Source organism: Ylistrum balloti, unplaced genomic scaffold, assembly GCF_031769215.1.
Source record: "Ylistrum balloti isolate Yb309-2 unplaced genomic scaffold, AGI_CSIRO_Ybal_v1 Utg369990, whole genome shotgun sequence".
Taxonomy (NCBI): domain Eukaryota; kingdom Metazoa; phylum Mollusca; class Bivalvia; order Pectinida; family Pectinidae; genus Ylistrum; species Ylistrum balloti.
Genome location: NW_026782073.1, coordinates 647,415 through 672,155, shown reverse-complemented (window position 1 = coordinate 672,155; position 24,741 = coordinate 647,415). Strand labels below are relative to the sequence as shown.

At 35.7% G+C, this 24,741-nt stretch overlaps 1 protein-coding gene across 1 annotated transcript; it reads left to right on the top strand.

Annotated features, from left to right (window-relative positions):
* The first annotated feature begins 3,022 nt into the window (after nt 1-3,022).
* On the top strand, nt 3,023-24,387 carry LOC132547955 (exportin-4-like). Its single transcript, XM_060211772.1, has 25 exons — nt 3,023-3,049; nt 4,204-4,309; nt 4,763-4,904; nt 5,053-5,197; nt 5,542-5,658; nt 6,111-6,264; nt 6,804-6,916; nt 7,547-7,704; nt 8,037-8,211; nt 8,669-8,845; nt 9,212-9,351; nt 9,593-9,735; nt 9,868-10,048; nt 10,347-10,506; nt 14,899-15,068; nt 15,390-15,561; nt 16,174-16,378; nt 16,982-17,070; nt 19,461-19,527; nt 19,996-20,112; nt 20,414-20,511; nt 22,301-22,431; nt 22,868-22,985; nt 23,162-23,254; nt 23,652-24,387. The coding sequence occupies exons 1-25, from the start codon at nt 3,023-3,025 to the stop codon at nt 23,847-23,849; spliced, it is 3,396 nt and encodes a 1,131-aa protein (XP_060067755.1). The 3' UTR covers nt 23,850-24,387.
* The last annotated feature ends 354 nt before the right edge of the window (nt 24,388-24,741 follow it).

Here is a 24,741-nt window from a genome sequence, read left to right as displayed (position 1 = left end):
CGAAATCAATCAATCGATCAATCATACGTATAACCAGTGTACTCCCGTACTGCCACATCATTTTTTGATTTTTTTAAAATGGTCATCAGTTGGAATTTAAATTCAGAATATTGAAATTTTCTTAAATATTCCTCCCACAATAAAATGTATTATTTATTACCACTGTAAAAATCACAGACCTACACCAGTTTATTCTGAAATTATTAATCGTAACAAGACATCAGTTAAAAGTAACAAAAGGTCACTTTTAAAATCCAAACAAGTCTAAAAGACCTTATTGTTTATCGATTTTAAATCCTGTTTGGTAGTGAATGTTGTTATCCTGATATAACGCTAGCTAATGGTGAACTTCTAAGTGAGGATTCCTAATCCAACTTCTAACTGGGAAATGGGACACACCTCTTCAAGTTCATTAAATACAGTTGTGGCCTTATAAATATTGGTACTCTCGTGACTTATGATCAATTCATGTAAGTTGGTGTAGAGTAAGAATTGTTTTGGAATTTTAACTTTCATGTAACCATATCACTTATTGGCTGTAATAGGATGACTTGTATACAGAAACTTAACGTTTTGAAACAATTTAGCTGTACAGCTGGCCAAACTATCGGCTGAAACTTAGTGATTACATAGGTTGTTGTCGTGACTATGTGTCGGACGATAAGGGTGTCATGTTCCCCACTATACTCCATAGACTTCAATATTTGTTGAAACAATATTTTTCATTCATTTTTAATGAAATACAAGAAGGCACAGAGGTGAAAAGGGATTTAACAACAAGCTTGAAGCCTATGTATTCATATATATATAAAGATTGAATGTTGCTCATGGATAAAATTTCATACAAAAATCAAGAATATTACGTCATAATAATTTTATTTCAATCGGAATGATTGCTATGATTTATGAAATTTGTCAATGCAATGAAAATGACATCATTTTCTTTATCACTTCAATGTTAATCTACGATTTTTTTATCTAATTAAAATTGAAATTCAAAAATTTATCTTTAATTCTCTTTTTTAATTACATGATTTAATAAAATTCCGAAAATCCAATGTTTGCAAAGATGTCATGATTATGAATTGATTACAGGTAACCTATCCATTATTTGTAAAAAAAAAATAATTAAGAACATTTAATTTAGTTGTATCACACTGTTAATTATAGCAGAGACCACATATATGCCTCTCTGATTATACCGCTGATATGCCACGTGTACCTGTTGAATTCATGAATAAACCATTCATATATATATATATAATAATAACTTAAAACAACAAGTCGAATTAAGTATTAGCTTATATTATTATATTATAAGTATCTTTCATAACTTCGGTCATTGCTGTGATTAATGTTAGATTATCATACATACATTCTGTAAATGCGATAATATTATGACATTTAAAATATAAAAGCGTATATATGATAAACGCAGCTAAAATAGTAAATAAATAAATAAATAAATAAATAAATAAATAAATAAATAAATAAATGTTAGCAACAAAGTATTTCATTTGAACCATTTTGGGGGAAATTTTTGACAAAATATCTTATATTGGACCATTTGAATGACTTTTTATTTATTCATTTATTTATTTATTTTGTCGGAAAATAATAAATCGCATCAGAGAGAGGCGATGATGGCATATTTTCGGGGAACCAAGGCCCCACTACCGTAGTATCCAACCAAAGCTGCAAATCGATTTAAGTGATGTATTTTACTTGGTTCAATATTCAGAGCCTGTGGTAGATGTGGAAAGTAGCGGTTCCTTGGCAATAAAAACAGCAGGTGCTGGTCCGAACATTATAAAAACGAGGCATTGATAATAATATTTCATAGGGCATATTTAACAAAATTACACTGTCAATTGTTGTGAAGTTTACAGGTGTTATGATAGATAAAGAAATATTTTGATAAAAACAAACAAACAAAAATTCAGAGAAGTCAGCTTTAATGTATTATCATTATCATAATTATTTTGCCTTTATTTCCTCTAAAATAAAGTCATCTTGAACAGGAATTCGAAATACAGTCTGTTTAAAATGGACTTCACTATCACTAAATTTGTTTTATATAAATACAATGTACTATTATCACATCAGCAACAGGGCCAGCCCTGCCTTTTTTCACGGTAACCAGCTACGGAGTCCTGCTTTGAAGCGATATATGATATATGTAAAACATATTTAAGTTTAGAATTATCAAAATTTGAAATAATTGCAATACAATATCAGTTTTATTTGGTCGTTTTTCAGAAATATGTTGATGTACATAGACGAAGAAGGAACAATGTAATTCGTTAATTTATCATTATTTCAATTTTTTCTGGTATACTGATGTCCTGATGTGTGCATGTGATAACTAGATTTTTATGTAAGGATCAGTGCCGGTAATTTTATGAGATACCAGATAAATATGCACCTCTCGCCTACAGAAATTATAAGTTAAGAAGAGTTACCCCCCCATCAATCTTACTCTCCCTTTGGTCTTACTCTCCGCCCAAAAAACCTCCTTGAATCATGTTTCAAATTTCATCCTTTGAGTTTATAAAAAAAGCATGTATGCATAAACATGCGTTTAAAAATGGTCACTGAGAACAATTGGTTGAATCTATAATTTTCACAAACTGGATTTCGTTTCGAATATTTTTTAAAATTCTTCTAAAACTTATCATTTCCGTTTCCGGTCTTGAGAGAAAATGGAGGACAGAATCGTTCAAGAGTTGGAACAAGTCACACAAATTGTGTTGGTGGGTGTCAGCGGGTTTATTTTTTATTCGGCTTAATTGAAATGTTCGATTTTAATTTATGTGTCTTAAGGTCGTTACTTTTCTTATCACACGATGAGGTTTTTGGTGATGAAATTAGTAAGAACACCTAAATCTTCACGCGTACTTTGCAACTCTTAAAAAATTATGCGGAGTTTCTGCATTGTGATTTTTACTAAAACAATGCAGTTATGTCTATTTGATTAACATCGATGTGCAGTGTGTGGGTTAAGGAAAGGTGAATATTAAACATGGCTATTTGTCTGGGAAGACGCCAGGTACCTGACAGTTTTGATAAATTTTAGTAAAACGTTTCAACAAGCATGTAGCCTTGTAGGCCAGTGTCCGATTAGGAGTCATAGTATCATTTATAATGTCCATCCTCCCTCAATTCATTTCAAAGACGACGTCGTGGTCCTCATAACTTAGACAATCAGTGAAAAAAGATGAAACATAAAAAGTAGAAAGAAATATGCGCATATATGAACTATATAGAATAATTTGAAAAAGGCACTGGTAAACCAAGCACAAGTTGATCAACATGATGAACATTTTGAATTGCCTGATTCACAGCTTCACCGAAGCAGTTTTTTAAAAGTGGGTTTGATACACCGAACAGATATGTGTTTCTCGACTTTCCTCCTACAGTAACAACAAGTGTGATTAGTATAAGCTGAACCAGATAAAAATTTTATATGTAAATAACACATGCACATACCACCATACAATGTATAAGTTTGTTAAGCTTAATTGTTTTTTTTTAAGATTTTAAGTTTGATTTCATTTCCACATGAAAGAGACATTTGTCTGTCAATTTTTTTTAATCCATTCAATGGGTCATCAGTTTTCATTGCATGCTGCGATAAGTGTATTGTGGGTAATGAAGTTTCAGCCACACTTCCATATAAAGTTGATTGTATGGGCAGTTTATCATATGATAATAGTTGTTATTACTGCTATAATAATATTAATATAAATTTTTAGCCAGATGGCCATTCAAACCCATTGGCCTTATGTTAAAGATAAGATTTTTAATTGTCAGTCATTTTGAAATGACTGGTAATGTTGAAGTATTAGAATTATTTCTGGACTTTCTACAAATGCCATGTTTGACTAACATTTTACTTTTGATCAGAAAACAATCTCACCCACAAATAATGCCTTCAGATAAATTTCATTTCATTAGCTCTTTCAACTACAGCAGTTGGAAATGAGGTTGGTATGTGCTGCATTTATACCAGTGGAAAATACACCCAGCAGAGTTGTGAAATCTATATTATGGTCGGTTTTGACAGAATAATCAAGAAATTTATTAGTGATACCATGTACATATATCATTTACAAACATAAAACATGAAGAGCGTATTGCTATCATATAGATTTAAGCTTTACTTTCTTTGGACTTCAGTTTTAAATTTTGCTTACATTGAAGGCTCCACCAAATATTGTGACACCAGAAGAGCGTCATGCTGCAGAAAATGTTATTATGGACTTTCGGAAGACAAAGATGCCATACAAATTATGCAGATACATACTTGGTAAGCAAATTGTGCATGTATGTGTGTAAGGTTTTGAGTAATGTCACGCCTGATCCATGCCCATAGGGTTTATCCCTCAGTCACATGACCAAATCTTGCACCAGATTAGTCATAAGATCTTTGCTGTCCTCAGTAGAAGTCAATCAGTTAGTTGCCTAAAGCAACCCATCCATAAGTAGATGTTTTTTGTTGAGTGACTGTGTTAAATGTTCAGATGACAAGGTTGTTATTGAAGAGATTTCTCAAAAAGAGAGCATATGCTAAAGTTTATCTATAAGTAAAACATTCATACAACAATGACATACAATTGCAGTTCATAATTGTAATTGTTGAACAATGTAATTTCATTATTACTTTGAAAAAATCTATGTAATGGCTGATATGCAAGGTCACATATTACAGGTGTTTCAACTTTGTTTATTTATTTTTATTAATTTATTTATTTCAAAAAAGAAAACAGCAAGTGTGATTATGTCCTGTTCCAAGCGGCTACTACCATTAAGGAGGGTGTCATAAGAGAATGGTCCATTCTTAGCTCTGAAGATGTGGAGTCCTTGCGATCATTTCTACTCCGGTTCATTACTCAAAATATAACGTAAGTACTTGTCAACTGTTTCAGGTTTTATTTCATTAAAATTATGAAAGATAAAATTTCTGAAAATGAATTTGAAATTTTATCTTCAACACTTTTTTTTTCATCTTTGTTCTGTATTTTCTATATTTCATCACTTTGATGCTGACAGGATCCAGAGCTATGTGAGGGAGCAGATCCTCCAGACTGTGGCTGTGATACTTAAAAGGGGTACCCTAGAGGACCTAAAAGGGGCTAGCAGGAACAGTCTGTTCCAGGATGTTACTCACCTCGTCAGTAGTGGCAATGTCACCATGGTAACTAGATGACACTAATTATGTACCCAACTTCTTCCATTTTTATATCCGGATGTAAGTTTGGAAAAGTTCGATTGACCTCTTGAATCCTCTGATTTTTTGTGTCGTTATCATCCTACATAATGAATATATTTCTAACGTTCTTTGATATTATAATATATCTGATTTCTTTTGTATTCCTTAATTGTCATATCTACTGTAAATAAACCTTGAAATATTTTTGGTAATTTAAAAACTTTTATCTTTTAGTACCAAATTGACAATATTAATTGACCTGTATTAAGATTTTGTTAAAACAATATAACTAGGGTTGTTGTATCAGCTATTTACTTGAATTACTACAGCAACTGGTCGCATGTTCCATGTTAACGGCATTACTGAATGAGTACTCCAGCTCTAGCAGGACAAGCAGTGTGGGCTTTACCTGGGAATTTCACACTCGTTGCAAGCGAGCATTTGAGGTAAAGAAATATGCTTTAGAAAGTGGTTTACATTCAGGGTAACTATATTTCAGGTGATGATAATGAACTAAATCTGGGTTTAGTGAATTACACTTAGTACTGAATGCATTTGGAAAGATTCCTACATCTTCTACTAAAAGTTTGAAAATTTATTTTGATTACTCAGCCATTTCGTTATTGTGTATTGCTTCCACTACTTGCATATCTAGCTATTAGAATGTGACTTATGATAAAAAAATTATTGTATATTCCAAAAGTACCTGTATTCAGAATGAGCTATGTCAGTTAAGCCAAATTACCCTGAATGATTTGAAATGTACACTGTTTTGGAAAGAAGAGGTGGTAAAAGTTAGCTTATCATTTGTCTTCATAAAGGTCGCAAAGTATTATTTGAACCTTTACAAAATTGTCAAAGACCTCAGTAGTAAATCTCCATCTTGTTGTCTTTACAGGAGGCAGACTTAAAGAGGGTGCTGCTTTTTGCATTACAAGTACTGAATGAATTGGAACAGCAGCCAAGCCCTCTCCCCCGAGAGGCTATGGCTGTCCTCAACAGAATGTTATCCATCTCTGAGCAAGTTCTGTGCTGGGAATTTGTACCCAAAGGTCAGTTATATAAAGTATATCTATATTTATTTCACAAGATTTGTGAAACAAGTGATGTAACCTTATTATTATCAGTTTTGTTGACCTGGATGGAACAGTGTATAGGGTTGAGGGAGGCATTTAGTTATATATGGTGTATAGCTTAGGATCCATTTGTATTCTTATAAAATTCTAAGAAATCAAGGGAGATAATAATCTGTCAGCTGTAGATGAGGAAAGTCCACACTTCAATTTAAATATAGGTCAAAATTTACTATGAACTTTTATTCTCTTTCATGAGGATTTTCAACAAGAATTTACATTCTTAATTTTTTAATTGATAGTGACAAGAATGATGTGGTAGTGCTCTTTTTCCATCATATAAATGGATGCATAATGAATTACCATTTAAGGAGTTGCTTTCATAGGAAAATTGATTACCTGTTTGTGATTTTTGGTTCAGTGGTATGATTGTATTATAAATAGGTTCTTATGGATTTTATAGAAATATAAAATGTAACAATGAAAAAAAAATTGATATCTGTATCTTTACTTTTCAGCTGCAAGAAGACATGTTGGATCTTTCGAGATGACTCAGAACATTCCATTAAAACCAAATGAAAAGTGGCGAGATACATTAATGGACAAGACAGTGTTAGTTCTGTTCTTTAAGGTCAGTGAAAAGTATTTAGATTAGATTATTGTTGTGTTTGCTGTAGTTGTAATACTCTACACCAATATCTTCTGTCGTCAGTTGATCTGCTGATGTGCATGCTGAGATTTTACAAAATATGTCTATAGTTTTCACTGTATGCTTTGTGATAGGTCCTGGTACATGTATTTTGTACACAATCTGATCTATTCTTTTTACTATATGTTTTGTTCTGTAGTTGTATATTATGTAGTACAAACATGCAGACTTATTTACAAAACCAGGAATGTTAGAGGAGAGCCAACTGTTCTTTCTTGGAGGTTTGGTAGAATAGTTGATATTATTCAGTCTACTAGTAATCAAAACGAAACCAGGAATAAGTCGTGGTAACATTAGATCAGGATTTTATCAAAATTAAACCAGAAATAATTTGTGATAACATCTGATCAGGATTTTGTGAAAACTAAACCAGAACTAAGTCATGATAACATCTGATCAAATCTGTACCTGAGGTGCTGTTGTTAACTTGTTTCACTATGATAGATAAACAATCATCAAAACAATTTGAATGACAAAGTTTTCAATTTGTTGAAATTATAAGGCAAGTTAAATTCAATGATTCAATGTTCATTTGCTCTTGTCCCCACACAGATCCATAGGAAGGTTAGACACAACTCAGAAATGGCCCACCACTCCATGCAGTGTCTAACACAGCTGGCCTCACTCAATGGTAACATCTTTGCAGATGACAAAGCCCGCTGTGAATACCTGGCAACTTTTATTGATGGATTTTTACAGTTGATCACAAGGTTTGTAATGTATGGTAGAAACCACAAGGTCTGTTATCTTAGAATCAGCTGTTGGCTGATCTTACAAGCTAAAATAAACATGAGTAACATCAGCAATGACCACATGTTAAAAAAATGGTTTTGATGTCACACTTTTAGATGACTTCAGTTCATTGTCTTTTGTTGAAATCTCACCTGTAAGAAATATTTCACATTGAAGATATTTTTTTTAATATGTCAGGTTAACCATGGGAGAGGTTTTATCACGTTCTGAGAAGTTGCGAAAATGTTTTGTAAAATTGATTTTCTTTACTAAGCCTTGTGTTAAATTTCTTTGTGATCATGTTTTTCAGCATTGACCTCCAAGACTATGAAAACCTTGGAGTAGCAAATATCTTTAAAAACCTGGTGATGCAGTTCCCAATGGCATCTTTGTTCGCACTACCAGAGAAAATGTTTGACCAGTTTTTGGAGCAGTTGACAAGACTTACATGCACCATGGGACGAGGAGCAGCACTGGAGGAGGCAGTATGTTCTACTCTTTCAATAGATCTCTGTATTGTTGTAAACATGTAACTCTGAACAAAGTACTATGTAATTATCTGTATCAAACTCTGAATATTGTTGTATGTAATTACAAGGATGTACAAAGAAAAAAAATGATTTCTTGTATGAAAAAACTTAAATCAGTACCTAGGTAGCTCCTTTTATCGCATTTCAATGAATACAAGATATTTTTACTGCAAAAGATGATTGTAAGATAGAGAAACCAGCGCAAATTATGTAATATAGACTGACTCTACACAGAGTTAAAAAGCTGTTGTATCATTTCTTAAATTTCTGAGAAAATGAAATCAGAAAATGGTTAGAGAAAAAATTACAGATACCTGGTTCATATCTTAACCAAAGGCAAGAAATATATAAGCCTGACATAGATGTTTGAGTCTGTGAAATAAATACAAATGTGAGGACCTATCTTTCGTAGTACCACAAGGATGACACAATTCACATGGAGGCCTATGAGAAGATGCTGGAAACATGGATGGAGCTAATCTCCAAAATGAAGGATGTATCGTTAGACAAACTACGACCACAGACTCAACAAGTGTTTAACTCGTATATCCAATGTCACATCAGCGCACCAGATGGAACCAGGACACGGGTAACAGCTGTACTATAAAATGGTCTCAGATCACTGGTAACACAGTTTGATGGTTTCTAGACTACATACGAGAATACCGGTTTTAATACTTTGTAGAAATATAGTATGGTTATGATTTAAAAAGATAGGTCTGAGTTATTGAATGAGGGCACTTAATGTATAAATCATTATTTTTCATTTCTTAGATGATTTGGTTTATCTTTAAACTGTAAAAGAAAGTTTCACATTTTCCATTTAAGATTGAGAATGTGTTTTGATAGTTTTGAAATACTTAAGGTAGGAGAATAGGTGTGAAATAAATTTGATATGATATTATAATAACCGAACAATTTTTTTTATGACATGTTTTGTGGTGGTGAATTACAGGAAGGAATGGATTCTGTGTCAGATGAAGATGAGATTGACAGTGTAGAAGAAGACGACCGTGAGAGGTTTTCTGACCAGCTCTGTAGTATTGGTATATTTGGACGGATGGTACCAGGGCACAGTATACCTAGTCTCTGTCGGTAAGAGTTGGTTAATATCTATCACTTTGTAGTGTGTCATTAGACCGAAAATGTGATTGATTAATTATACTCTATAAAGATTTTTACCTATCTTAAATCACTTCAGTTGAATCATTTGAGAATTTCAGATAAGCTAAAATAGAAAATAGAATTGTGTAAGAGTTCACATTGAGATAGTAACTGAGGAAAGAGACAGAAATGTCACTTTGATATCAGGATGTGTTCTAATGTTGTGTCACAGGTTACTGGAGGATCGAGTTGCTAGGTTACATGGTCAGCTACAGCGACTACAGCATCAACAGCAATCGCACACACAGCCCCCTCCTATGGACCCTCACCTAACCATGTTGTATGAGGATATACACTGGATTATATTAGTCACCAGTAAGTCTCTCCCCTACCTATCCTTACACCATCTGACACACACAACCTTCACTTTGTCATGTTTTATGTGTTGTATGAGGATATAACACTAGGATATATTTCAAATTGTTCGTTTGAATTTTACATTTCCAGCTTTTGTATTAACGGAAGAATCAGAGGGAGAGACCCCTATGATCCCTTCGGACATCATGGAGTATTCTATTAGCCAGTCAAAATCAGTAGACATTCCCACAACACTCAAGGTCCTGGCATCCCCTGGGGAGAGAGCAGACAGCATTCCAGGGGCTGACCATAACACAGACTTTGTTGTCAGGTAGATACATGTATATTTTTTCCTGAAGTCAATATCATCATTTTCAGTTGTGCGGACTACGATGAAACATTCACCACAGTTTAACCTTAGCCTCAGTCAATCTCTTACCTATAGAGCAAAAATAAGAAAGGGGTTAAAGTTTGATGTTAAAGCAGATACATATGAAGGGTAAATTTAATATGGGGGAAGGGGGCGTGGCAATAATCCATTGTATACAAGTGTGGAAAATAATCTCAATTAGATATATATATATAGAGATCACAGATTGATCCTGTTTGTTATCCTGTTCTCACTCTAGGCTGATCTCAGCAGTATTACGTCTGTGTGAGGTAGAGAAGCGGGCACTACAAGCCAAGATGACTGGGTCTCTCAGTCCACAGGTTAGCGCCACTACCATGTGGTTTCTACGGCGATGGTCACAGTGCTACTTGTTACCAGATGAGAACTATTATTCTCAGGTAAGTTATGGTAATCAGTTAAGGTAGCATGGACAACAGTAATCTACTTAGAAAGGTTGACCTGATATAAGGAAACTTAGGGAACAATGATAAACCAAATAAACTAACTTTGGTCTGGCCTGTTCATTTAATCCACTTCTGAACAATAGTTAAGTCAAAATTTGTATTTATTTTTGCCTGGTAAGACAAATATATTTACACCAAATACTTCAAGTAAGTACAAATAGGAGGCTACATTCAATGGTAACAATTCATTTTGAAAGATTCAAGTAATGATGTTGGACTAATATGTATGACCTTTGACCTGCAGACCCCAAAGCTTTCCTACACTGGTAAAATGAATCCATTGGGCCCATGTGTAAGTACTGATAGTTAGAGGGACCAGCATGAAGTGTAATCTATGTGCTGCTCCGATTACAAAGCTTATGTTTGAAGAATCACAGATGATACCATCACCACTGTTTCCAGCTTTCCAGTGGCATAATGTTAGGCATGCACTGGTCCTAACAACTTCTTATAAGTCATTGATGGGGGACACATGTGGCTGCCATGCTTTGTGTACTCTATCATGTTTCATTAATCTGTTGTATGAGAATGCTCATTTAATTTTTTACCCTAACATGTTGCAGTAATCTTTTTGAAATCTTTCAGATCAATTAGTGTTGATGTTTTGTTAACTTTTCATCAGTTACCTTGAGTCACTTAGTGTTTCATTAACCTGTTTCATTTTATCATCTCACCTGGCCCAAAGGGCTTTGTGAGCTTTTGGCATACTGCAGCATCTGTCGTCCATCTGTATGTCAACTTTTCTAACAAATCACTGCGAGTCATGAACGACCCATTGGATTTTAATCAAATTTGGTCAAAAGTAACCTTAAAGGAAAAGGACTTATTTTGTATAAATGGTGGATCTGACCCTCTTGGAGAATTTCCAAAATATTTTGTCCAGATTTGGTCTGAAGGTTTCTTAGATAAAGAGAAATCAATAAACAGTGGGTCTTGCCCCCTGGGGCAGGAGGGGTGGGGCCTGATAGGGGATATAGAACATATTCTTTAAAATCCCCTTCTCCTTCAGGAATGTAAGGATTCTGTCCCAGTTTGGTCTGAGGCATCATTGGCTGAAGGGGAATCAGTTTTGTAAAAAATAGTGGGTCTCGGTACCATCGGTCCAGAGGGGCAGGTTTGAATAGGTGAAATAGAGCTAATTCTTTAAGTCCATTTTTCTTCAGTAGGAATGCATGGACTCTGTCTCAATCTGGTGGGAAGCACCCTCGGGTGAAAGGAATAATTTTCTTATAGAGGGGCAAGACTCAATAGGAGAAATAGAGTTAATTATTTAAAATCCTTTTTCTTCTGTAGGAATGACAGGGTTCTGTGACAGTTTGAAGCATGCTTGGGTGATAGAGACCTTTGTATAAATGGTTTGGCTGACCACTTTGGGGCAGAGAGGTGGGGCTCATTGGGGAAATAAATACAAGCCCTTAGAATTCATTTTCCTTTAGTTGGGACGAAGCAATTTCAGCCAAACCAAACAAAGCTAGGTGAGCAATGCAGCCCCTATGGGCTTCCATAAGTTGTATATGACATCTATGCCTGTAGAATTTATCATCTTCCTTCAGCATTACATATCTAAGATTAGGTGTTCTGCTATGTATTGTACTTTTGTCCCTCTAAATCACAACTACTAATACCATACTCTAGTATTATTATGACTGAGTGTGTGTACCACAGTCTACACTGCTGAAAGGTTGTTAAAGCAGACACGAAACCTGTTAGAAGTAAGGTACATACTACAGAAGTATTCAGGTCTTGATATAGTTAGATGACCGTCTGGGCTCAAAGACACCTTACTGGAATTTATAAAAGACATTTATCATTATCAATCATCTTCTAGTTAGACCTTTTTTCAGTCTTTTTAGTCATTTAGTACTTTTGATTATATTTCAGTAGTACATTTCTTTGGTTACAGTATTGCATCCTTTGTCAGTAGACTTATCCTTTGAGAAAGATAATTCAAGATTGGAAAACATATATACTGAGACAAAATTAACTTTGATAATATTGTTGTGACACTACAGTTTTAGCTTGAAAAAGTGTGCACTATACGCGAAAATTTACGGTAATTATTTCTAGGTAAATTAAAATCTCTAATAACATAAAGCATGGGAAAAGACATATGCATGAAACTTGATTAACAGTAACAGCATGGTACATGTGATGGAGACACATGGGGTATTGTTGTGTTGTATAATCATTGACAGGGTTACATACATGGGGTATTGTTGCCCTGTATAATCATTGACAGGGTTACATACATGGGGTATTGTTGCCATGTATAATCATTGACAGGGTTACATACATGGGGTATTGTTGCCCTGTATAATCATTGACAGGGTTACATACATGGGGTATTGTTGCCCTGTATAATCATTGACAGGGTTACATACATGGGGTATTGTTGCCATGTATAATCATTGACAGGGTTTCATACATGGGGTATTGTTGCCCTGTATAATCATTGGCAGGGTTACATACATGGGGTAGTGTTGCGTTGTATAATCATTGACAGGGTTACATACATGGGGTATTGTTGCCCTGTATAATCATTGACAGGGTTACATACATGGGGTATTGTTGCCCTGTATAATCATTGGCAGGGTTACATACATGGGGTATTGTTGCCCTGTATAATCATTGACAGGGTTACATACATGGGGTATTGTTGCCATGTATAATCATTGACAGGGTTACATACATGGGGTATTGTTGCCCTGTATAATCATTGACAGGGTTACATACATGGGGTATTGTTGCCCTGTATAATCATTGACAGGGTTACATACATGGGGTATTGTTGCCCTGTATAATCATTGACAGGGTTACATACATGGGGTATTGTTGCCCTGTATAATCATTGACAGGGTTACATACATGGGGTATTGTTGCCATGTATAATCATTGACAGGGTTACATACATGGGGTATTGTTGCCATGTATAATCATTGACAGGATTACATACATGGGGTATTGTTGTCATGTATATCATTGACAGGGTTTCATACATGGGGTATTGTTGCCATGAATAATCATTGACAGGGTTACATACATGGGGTATTGTTGCCCTGTATAATCATTAACAGGGTTACATACATGGGGTAGTGTTGCGTTGTATAATCATTGACAGGGTTACATACATGGGGTATTGTTGCCATGTATAATCATTGACAGGGTTACATACATGGGGTAGTGTTGTGTTGTATAATCATTGACAGGGTAACATACATGGGGTATTGTTGCCATGTATAATCATTGACAGGGTTACATACATGGGGTAGTGTTGCGTTGTATAATCATTGACAGGGTTGCATACATGGGGTATTGTTGCCATGTATATTCATTGACAGGGTTACATACATGGGGTAGTGTTGCCATGTATAATCATTGACAGGGTTACATACATGGGGTATTGTTGCCATGTATAATCATTGACAGGGTTACATACGTGGGGTATTGTTGCCATTTATAATCATTGACAGGATTACATACATGGGGTATTGTTGCCATGTATAATCATTGACAGGGTTTCATACATGGGGTATTGTTGCCATGAATAATCATTGACAGGGTTACATACATGGGGTATTGTTGCCCTGTATAATCATTGACAGGGTTACATACATGGGGTAGTGTTGCTTTGTATAATCATTGACAGGGTTACATACATGGGGTATTGTTGCCATGTATAATCATTGACAGGGTTACATACATGGGGTAGTGTTGCGTTGTATAATCATTGACAGGGTTACATACATAGGGTATTGTTGCCATGTATATTCATTGACAGGGTTACATACATGGGATATTGTTGCCATGTATAATCATTGACAGGGTTACATACATGGGGTATTGTTGCCATATATACTCATTGACAGGGTTACATACACTGGGTATTGTTACCATGTATAATCATTGACAGGGTTACATGCACTGGGTATTGTTGCCATGTGTAATTGTTGACGGGGAATGTATATTGGATAGTGTTGCCATGTGTAATGGTGTGTCTGTAATCAGTTTTCATTTATTATTATTGACTGACCAGTAAATTGCTATGGGACGATTATATACAGTCATACAGAGTTCTAGAAATAAACACTTATAAGACCACCTGTAAAAATCAATGTTCTTGTCTTTAAATATCTTCCATTTAAAAGTTACATTTTTCAGCTTAAATGGTGCATCAAAAGGTATGTATGGACCCAAATATTTGTGGTAAAATTAGAGAACTCATACACTCCAAAGCCTTCTGTTACCTCTTGTCCTTAGTCCTCTGATGATTAAGTAAGAATGTGCTGGTTTTGTATTCCGTATCACAAATTTACTGTCCTTTAATAGGTGAGTCCAGCCATTTTGTCTGCATTTGGACGTGACTCAGAAGGTGCTCGATGGACTGTGCAGTTTGTACTGGAGAAAATTCTCAGTAATTTGTCATGCTGGGTGGGCGAGGAAGGTATTCTAGAGGATACGTTATCTCTCCTCAACTCCATGGTGGACAACAGAATCAGGTAAGGAAGGTCACACGTCCCAAGGTCAAATAAAACAGGAAGTGTGTAGGCTGATGATATATACTGTTTTCACTTTTCCTATAAACTTATTAGACTATATCCTATACATTTTGTTTATGTTAAGCTTAATACTTACAAGTATGTCAACTTTATTCAAATGTTTAAATTTTACCTTGGAGCTTTCCTGTTTCTTAGCAACGACTATGCTAGAAATATAAATATGAGATTTAGGATATAATTTATTTCCCACTCATCATAGTTGAGAAAAGTGAAATAGTTTAAAACAAATTCTCATTTTTTACAATGCTATGTTTTGAACAGGGCTGAATATGTAACAAAGTGTGATTTACTGTGGACACTAGCCAAGCAGGAAGCTGAACACAAGCCTCCTCTAAGTCTGTTGCCATTCTCTTGTAAGCGGATGTTACTGCGCTCCCTGGTACAGGCAGGCTCTGGGGTGGAGGAGAGTTGGAAGGATGAATACTGGGCCTGTGTAAGTTCCTGATAGCAGAAATCTTCTCTTATAATACATTGTAGAACAATGCTAAAGGTAATACCATTCTGGTATCCTGGGGTTTTTAATCATCGTAGCAGTATTGCTAACACGATTTCTTACTTCTTACTGATATTATGAAGGAAACAATCTTGATCATAATAATGCTCATATGAATTTTAGTTTATCGCTAAAAGTATACTGTGAGAACTGGGTTTGATTTTTTCGTTACAGAGTTTCATTTGGTGTATACTTCAAATTTTGACCAAATAGAAATGTATACTTATTGGATCCAAAGTTTGATGAAGAACTTCAAAGTTTTGCAAATTAGAGAGGTTATTCTATGATTTCCACTTGGCTGGAAATAATCAGTGCATATATACGTAAAACAGTATTTTTTTCTCTCTTATACAGGTAGTATTGTCCTTCTGATGAATTTTAACAGGTTGTCTTTAGCTCAGAGCAGCAAAAGTCACATGTACTGCATTATGTGTTTTTATAAGGTTGCTATTAGTTTATTTGACACCAATTTAAACGTGGCATTTATTGCTTTAAAATTGATTTATTCCTTTTGTTTTCTAAAAAAAAAAGTATCCATTTAAATATTTTCAGGTGCTGACTTCCATACACACAAGATTTTATGAAACAGTATGCCATGAAAATTTTATGAAGATGTCCTATGTATCGGATATGAAGGAGAGAATTATAGACCTGTTGGAATGTTTATGCGGTATTGCCCAGGGTACACGTATTGATAACATGGAACGTATCTTCAGCTTCTTTCATCCCCTGATGACAGACTCTATAAAACTTCTAGGTAAGTTCTTTGGTATGATGTACCTGATCAATATCACCAACTTTATCCAGCAAATAGACTATTCTTGGTAATTAGCCAACTTATATAATTTGCTGTTCTATAGAATGATCACAAATACTTTTTCATTAACCTGTAGTGAGCTTCACATTGAATCAGAAGTAATGTATTTGCCCCATTTGCTACAATGTTTGAGATACATCTTTGATCAATAAATAGTATTTGTCCAATGAATACTTAAAGAACTGTTGACAATTGACTGGGTTTTTTTTTTCGCGAGTGTCAATTTTCATGGTATTAAAAATACTGCTATTTCATGGACACATGATTTGATGGATAAATATAGTTCAATCTACTTATACCAATATCAACAGTTTGTAGATATATGAATTAGAGTATCACGAGTACCCATGAAATCAATGAAAAATAAAACCTTCCTGAATATTAATAACTTAACAGTAACTGAATTGAAGTAGACAGTTTGTTTACAGTGAATGTACTGAGAAACTTTACTTTGGAACTGATGATAATGACATGTATTGAAAAACATTGTTTTGGAGCTATTAACAATGAAATATACCAAGAGCTGTTTGTTTTCATTGGCAGATGTGTATCATGCATATGAAGATGTTGTTCAGCTAGTGATCAAGTTTTTCTCTGAGGCAGTACAAGCAATGCTGTGTTATCTGGGCGAGGTAAGACCAAGTACTAAATCTTAAATTAGCTCAGAAGTCTTTATGAAGATTAAACATGTGTGTGTAGGATATCTCCATCTCCCATACCTGTGTGTAGGATATCTCCATCTCCCATACCTGTGTGTAGGATATCTCCATCTCCCATACCTGTGTGTGTAGGATATTTCCATCTCACATACCTGTGTGTAGGATATCTCCATCTCCCATACCTGTGTGTAGGATATCTCCATCTCCCATACCTGTGTGTAGGATATCTCCATCTCCCATACCTGTGTGTAGGATATCTCCGTCTCCCATACCTGTGTGTAGGATATCTCCATCTCCCATACCTGTGTGTAGGATATCTCCATCTCCCATACCTGTGTGTAGGATATCTCCATCTCCCATACCTGTGTGTGTAGGATATTTCCATCTCACATACCTGTGTGTAGGATATCTCCATCTCCCATACCTGTGTGTAGGATATCTCCATCTCCCATACCTGTGTATAGGATATCTCCATCTCCCATACCTGTGTGTAGGATATCTCCATCTCTCATACCTGTGTGTGTAGGATATCTCCATCTTCCATACCTGTGTGTAGGATATCTCCATATTCCATACCTGTGTGTAGGATATTTCCATCTCCCATACCTGTGTGTAGGATATCTCTATCTCCCATACCTGTGTGTGTAGGATATTTCCATCTTCCATACCTGTGTGTAGGATATCTCCATATTCCATACCTGTGTGTAGGATATTTCCATCTCCCATACCTGTGTGTAGGATATCTCCATCTCCCATACCTGTGTGTAGGATATCTCCATCTCCCATACCTGTGTGTAGGATATCTCCATCTCCCATACCTGTATGTAGGATATCTCCGTCTCCCATACCTGTGTGTAGGATATCTGCATCTCCCATACCTGTGTGTGTAGGATATCTCCATCTCCCATACCTGTGTGTAGGATATCTCCATCTCCCATACCTGTGTGTAGGATATCTCCATCTCCCATACCTGTGTGTAGGATATCTCCATCTCCCATACCTGTATGTAGGATATCTCCGTCTCCCATACCTGTGTGTAGGATATCTGCATCTCCCATACCTGTGTGTGTAGGATATCTCCATCTCCCATACCTGTGTGTAGGATATCTCCATCTCCCATACCTGTGTGTGTAGGATATCTCAATCTCCCATACCTGTGTGTAGGATATCTCCATCTCCCATACCTGTGTGTAGGATATCTCCATCTCCCATACCTGTATGTAGGATATCTCCATATCCCATACCTGTGTGTAGGATATCTCCATCTCCCATACCTGTGTGTAGGATATCTCCATCTGCCTTACTTGTGTGTAGGATATCTCTATCTCCCATACCTGTGTGTGTAGGATATCTCCATCTCCCATACCTGTGTGGAGGATATCTCCATCTCTCATACCTGTGTGTGTAGGATATCTCCATCTCCCATACCTGTGTGTAGGATATTTCCATCTCCCATACCTGTGTGTGTAGGATATCTCCATCTCCCATACCTGTGTGTAGGATATCTCCATCTCCCATACCTGTGTGTAGGATATCTCCATCTCCCATACCTGTATGTAGGATATCTCCATATCCCATACCTGTGTGTAGGATATCTCCATCTCCCATACCTGTGTGTAGGATATCTCCATCTGCCTTACTTGTGTGTAGGATATCTCTATCTCCCATACCTGTGTGTGTAGGATATCTCCATCTCCCATACCTGTGTGTATCTCCATCTCTCATACCTGTGTGTGTAGGATATCTCCATCTCCCATACCTGTGTGTAGGATATTTCCATCTCCCATACCTGTGTGTGTAGGATATCTCCATCTCCCATACCTGTGTGTAGGATATCTCCATCTCTCATACCTGTGTGTGTAGGATATCTCCATCTCCCATACCTGTGTGTAGGATATCTCCATCTCCCATACCTGTGTGTAGGATATCTCCATCTCTCATACCTGTGTGTGTAGGATATCTCCATCTCCCATACCTGTGTGTAGGATATCTCCATCTCTTATACCTGTGTGTGTAGGATATCTCCATCTCCCATACCTGTGTGTAGGATATCTCCATCTTCCATACCTGTGTGTGTAGGATATCTTTAAATAGGTGAGTTGTGCAGTAAACCACAACCATGGAAAGGAAGATTGAAATTCAATACTTTTCGAAGCTTTCTGCTTAATTACAAATGTCTTAGCCTTAAGGGGAGATTTTTGTTTGTATGTTAATTTATTTTGAAACTGTTGTAGAATTATCAGGAAGAATTACAGTAATGTACTTGTAGTATCTAGGTATGGTATTAATGTCATTATTGGCAGGCTTGTAAGTGTTTCCATCTTTCTGTTAATAAGACTCCAGAGTTTTCATTCTATTTTCAGAGAGACTCCAAGAAGATGTATGAACTTTGCTTGTCATTGACACAGACCTATTCCAAACACAATATTGGTAAGTGTTTACATGACCTAAGGTAATCAAATATTTTGGTAGTAAAATTTCATTATATTTCTTTGACATTGATTTAAACTAAAGATATGACAGTGATTAGTTGATTTGTACATAACATTAAGTCATGACATAGTTTTGATATTGACTATAATTTGCTCATTTAAAGTAACATTGGATATTATTGCCTCATTTGTTAAGTAACATTGGTAACGACAAGCTTATTTAATATAAGCTAAGATTGGCTGATTTGTTTTGTATAGGCTAGTTTTTACAGATTTATTTGTATCACAGACTAGGATAGACTATTTTGTTTTGTATCATAGGCTGATATTGGCTGGTTTGTTTTATATCATAGGCTGGTATTGACTGGTTTGTTTTGTATCATAGGCTGGTATTGGCTGGTTTGATTTGTATCATAGGCTAGGACTGGCCAATTTGTTTAAAGCTGATATTATGATTTGTTTTTAGGTAAACATATTTTTGATGCCAGTGGAGAGGAGGAGGATCGTTACAATGATATTATGTTGGTGATGGAAATGCTTACCAACCTTTTGTCCAAGGATTTCATTGATTTCAGTGATCCAGGTCAGTTATTCTTCATTCTGGCAAAAAATGTAGTTCTGTTGTTTGTGAGAAATTTATGGATACGTTATCAAAGCATTACAGATTTATGTTCTCCGTACTTATATTTTGAATTTTCCATTAGAACAGGTTTTTATTGTTAAATTCTTAATTCTGACAAAGTGTTAAATTGTTGAAAATTTATGTTAAAAACTTAAAGGATTTGATCAGTACCCTTTTCATTAATGAGAGGACAATGACTTGTTAATAATAGGATCATGACATCATTGTGACAGATTAGATTAGAACTTCTTAATGTTTACAGATGATGATTCTGTTCCTGGAGACAAGGTGGAGGCATCAGACGTTGCTCTTTATGGACTTAACACTGTGATACCCCTGATGAATGCTGACCTTCTCAAGGTGACAATAAATACTTGTAGTGTAAGATCATCCAATCTACACTATGTTCCACTCCATATAGCAGAGTGACACAACCTTTACTTCTGTTCTGTATTGTTTAGCATGGTAGCAGGATCATACCATCGAAATAGCTGAGATATATACCCTTTAGATATATATATAGTTAATTTGCACATATCTCAACTAGAATAGCCTTGAAACATTCACGAGTTATAGATATAACTTCATAGAAACCATGGTCATTGTGTTAACACTTATGGTTAGGGTATGAAATCTGTGTGTTATCACAAGCCCTCCAGCACTGGGTCACAGGTTTGAAGCCTATTTGTGGCACTCACCAGGTACTGGCCACAGGCGGATAGTTTTTCTCCAGGTACTCCTGCTCTCCTCCACCAATCAAACCGGGCACATATTGAAATGATCCTTGGCTGTTATTAGGACGTAAAGCTAAAATAAACTAAACATTAAAACCGAAAAAAAGGGAAATTCATTACTGTATTGGATATTTAAAAAAAAATTGAACACAGCTGCTTACATATCCATGTAAGCAATTTATACATTTTGACATGCTTTCAAAGAATTATCATATTGTGAAATTGTGGAGATGATTGCTGTATGTTAACACTTATCCTTACTTGTATGAAAGCTGTGTGTTTCAGTACTCTACCCTTTAAGATTGTAGAGATGACTGCCGTGTGTTAACACTTATCCTTACTTGTATGAAATCTCTGTGTTTTACCTGTAAGATCAGGTTTCAATATTGTACCCTGTGAGATTGTGGAGATGTGTTAAGATTTTTCTTTTATGAAATCTGTGTGTTTCAGTAACCTACCCTTTAAGATTGTGTGTTTCAGTAGCCTACCCTTTAAGATTGTAGAGATGACTGCTGTATGTTAACACTTATCCTTACTGGTATGAAATCTGTGTGTTTCAGTACCCTACCCTTTAAGATTGTAGAGATGACTGCTGTGTGTTAACACTTATTCTTACTTATATGAAATCTCTGTGTTTCAGTAGCCTACCCTTTAAGATTGTAGAGATGACTGCCGTGTGTTAACACTTATTCTTACTTATATGAAATCTCTGTGTTTCAGTAGCCTACCCTTTAAGATTGTAGAGATGACTGCCGTGTGTTAACACTTATCTTTACTTGTATGAAATCTGTGTGTTTCAGTACCCTACCCTTTAAGATTGTAGAGATGACTGCCGTGTGTTAACACTTATCTTTACTTGTATGAAATCTGTGTGTTTCAGTACCCTACCCTTTAAGATTGTGTGTTTCAGTACCCTACCCTTGAAGATTGTAGAGATGAGACTGCTGTATGTTAACACTTATCCTTACTTGTATGAAATCTGTGTGTTTCAGTACCCTACCCTTTAAGATTGTGTGTTTCAGTACCCTACCCTTTAAGATTGTAGAGATGACTGCTGTGTTAACACTTATTCTTACTTATATGAAATCTGTGTGTTTCAGTACCCTACCCTTTAAGATTGTAGAGATGACTGCTGTATGTTAACACTTATCCTTACTTGTATGAAATCTGTGTGTTTCAGTACCCTACCCTTTAAGATTGTAGAGATGACTGCTGTATGTTAACACTTATCCTTACTTGTATGAAATCTGTGTGTTTCAGTACCCTACCCTTTAAGATTGTAGAGATGACTGCTGTATGTTAACACTTATCCTTACTTGTATGAAATCTATGTATTTCAGTACCCTATTTTGTGAGATTGTGGAGTGATTTTTATATGTTAACACTTGTCTTTAGTTATTTGTTTTCTGTTTCAGTACCCTACACTTTGCTCGCAGTACTTCAAACTTGTGGCATTTCTGGCTGAGCTACATCCAGAAAAGTTTGCCAGTATTCCAGAAGATATGTTCAAAAACCTGGTAGCATCTGTTGACTTGGGATTTTCATCGTATCCTTACTAGCACATAAGTTTGAATAAAGCACAATGTTTTTCTTCTGAATTTCTTTTTAGTACATGGATAAGGACTTTAAGAAATGTAATATGTTGTATACATGAAATTGTATTTCATATGTTTAAAACATTACATTGTTGATCTAAAGGATAGTTGTATAAAAGGAATCATTGCACAAAATTATGAACACAATAGATTATCATTACAGTTTTTGAATGTCGACAGCATAGCAATCATTGTGGTAGCACAAATTCATTATTGTGCTTACTTAAATGAAGTTGATATTGTGCAAAATAAAGGTTTGCAGAATAGAAATGACCAGAGATAAGAGATTTCACAGATATAATACACATGTTACTGTGTACATTTGATTCTGATTATAGGGTATGATTAAGACTGATAAAACTTATTACATTCCTGACCATGTACCAGCTATGGGTCTGACATCACCAAACTCAGCATAGAGATTGTCACAGAACTGGCCTCGTATGTGTACCAGGAAAATCAGGTGGGAACACAGATCCATTCCACCTTGTGTCACTTCCTCAAGGTATGTCACTGTAAATATTGGGAAAAGAAAGTCTGACCTAAACCTGGGGGACCTTTTCCTGAAAATAGAGTTTCTATTTTTTGCAATCATTGTCAGTATTGAAAGGTCAGGACAGATTTTATGCTTGTTATGTATCAATATCTCCCAGTCATGTTTATTTTCTTTATTTTTTACAGTCTGTGTTCAATATGCTGTTTTTGGAAACATTTAACATGGACCTATTGGAGACAGCCAGTACTGGACTCTTTTGTCTAATCTGTTGTCACCAGGTATGACAACATTTATGTCCTCTGCTTAAAGTTATGGACATGTTTGTCCCATCACATCCTGAATAGATGTCTTCACTCTAATAACAGAGTGAAAGTGGTTTAATTTTTTCAGGTTAAGTTAAAGTTTTAGGTAATACAGTTCCTTTTTCAAAGTGTTGACATTTGATGATGTTACATTAAAATCTTTTGCAAAGTAATGATAATTTTCATTTCTTTATCTTACCAAAGGGTAACACCCATATCCCCATATCAATGGCTTTACTGTTAAAATCACATGGGGGGTAGGGGGGGGGGTTGACAGGGGGATGCAATGAATCAATACTCAGTATAATTGTTATTAATAAGTTGTATTGTTATCATTTAGATATGAAAGTTGATATCCTAATTTCTCAAACAGGAGCAGTACAGAGAGTTGGTGAACCAGTTACTTCAGAGCCAGTCCGATCCCACCTACAAGCAGCGCCTCCTAGAGGCCTTCAATAACCTTACTCCACCCACTCTAACAATGACTATCAACCGTCAGAGCAAGATTGCATTCATGCATAATTTTGATCAGTTCCTCACAAATGTGCGAGGATTTCTATGTGTCAAATAATGTAAGTGTGTAGACTATTTGAATGGATGGAACTGTACGAATGTTGGTAAAAAGGATTTTCTAAGATAATGAATGGGATGATTGACCATTTCTAGATACACACAGAGAAATGTTTTTGTGTAATATTAATCGAAATAATAGACTTGTTATGCCTATAGATTTCTACACCATGTAAGATCAATGTTTGTCAGTTTTTCACTTTCACATTTTCTTGACTGTCATTTTATAAGCAAGCAATATGGACAGACTTGTTAAAGGGACAAAACTCTCTGACAGGAAACATGTGCAGTGTATGTCATTTTTCAACATTGATTTTAAATTCTGATGAACTAAAATAAATTATTCATCTTAGAGATAGCAATAGGGACAACAAGGCAGTTAGGACACCTGCTACACACCTGGATGTATGGGTGTTAGGACACCTGCTACACACCTGGATGTGTGGATGTTAGGACACCTGCTACAAACCTGGATGTGTGTGTGTTAGGACAGCTGCTACACACCTGTATGTATTGGTGTAAGGGCACCTGCTACAAACCTGGATGTGTGTGTGTTAGGACAGCTGCTACACACCTGTATGTATTGGTGTAAGGGCACCTGCTACACACCTGGATATATTTGTGTATACATTGGTTAGGACACCTGCCTCTCTCCTGTGTGTATAATGTACAGAGTGGTTAGGACACCTGCCTCTCACTTGTGTGTATTGGTGTACACAGTGGTTAGGACACCTGCCTCTCTCCTGTGTGTATAATGTACAGAGTGGTTAGGACATCTACCACTCATCTGTATGTATTAGTGTATACAGTGGATAGGACACATGCCACTCACCTGTGTGTATAATGTACAGAGTGGTTAGGACACCTGCCTCTCACCTGTGTGTATTGGTGTA

Excerpts from the sequence above, each read along its gene's own strand:
- LOC132547955 (XM_060211772.1), top strand. The coding sequence starts at position 3,023 with ATGGCTATTTGTCTGGGAAGACGCCAG. Across the intron at positions 8,212-8,668 it reads GAGCAGCACTGGAGGAGGCA|TACCACAAGGATGACACAAT; the intron begins GTATGTTCTACT and ends TATCTTTCGTAG. Across the intron at positions 22,986-23,161 it reads CCTTGTGTCACTTCCTCAAG|TCTGTGTTCAATATGCTGTT; the intron begins GTATGTCACTGT and ends TATTTTTTACAG.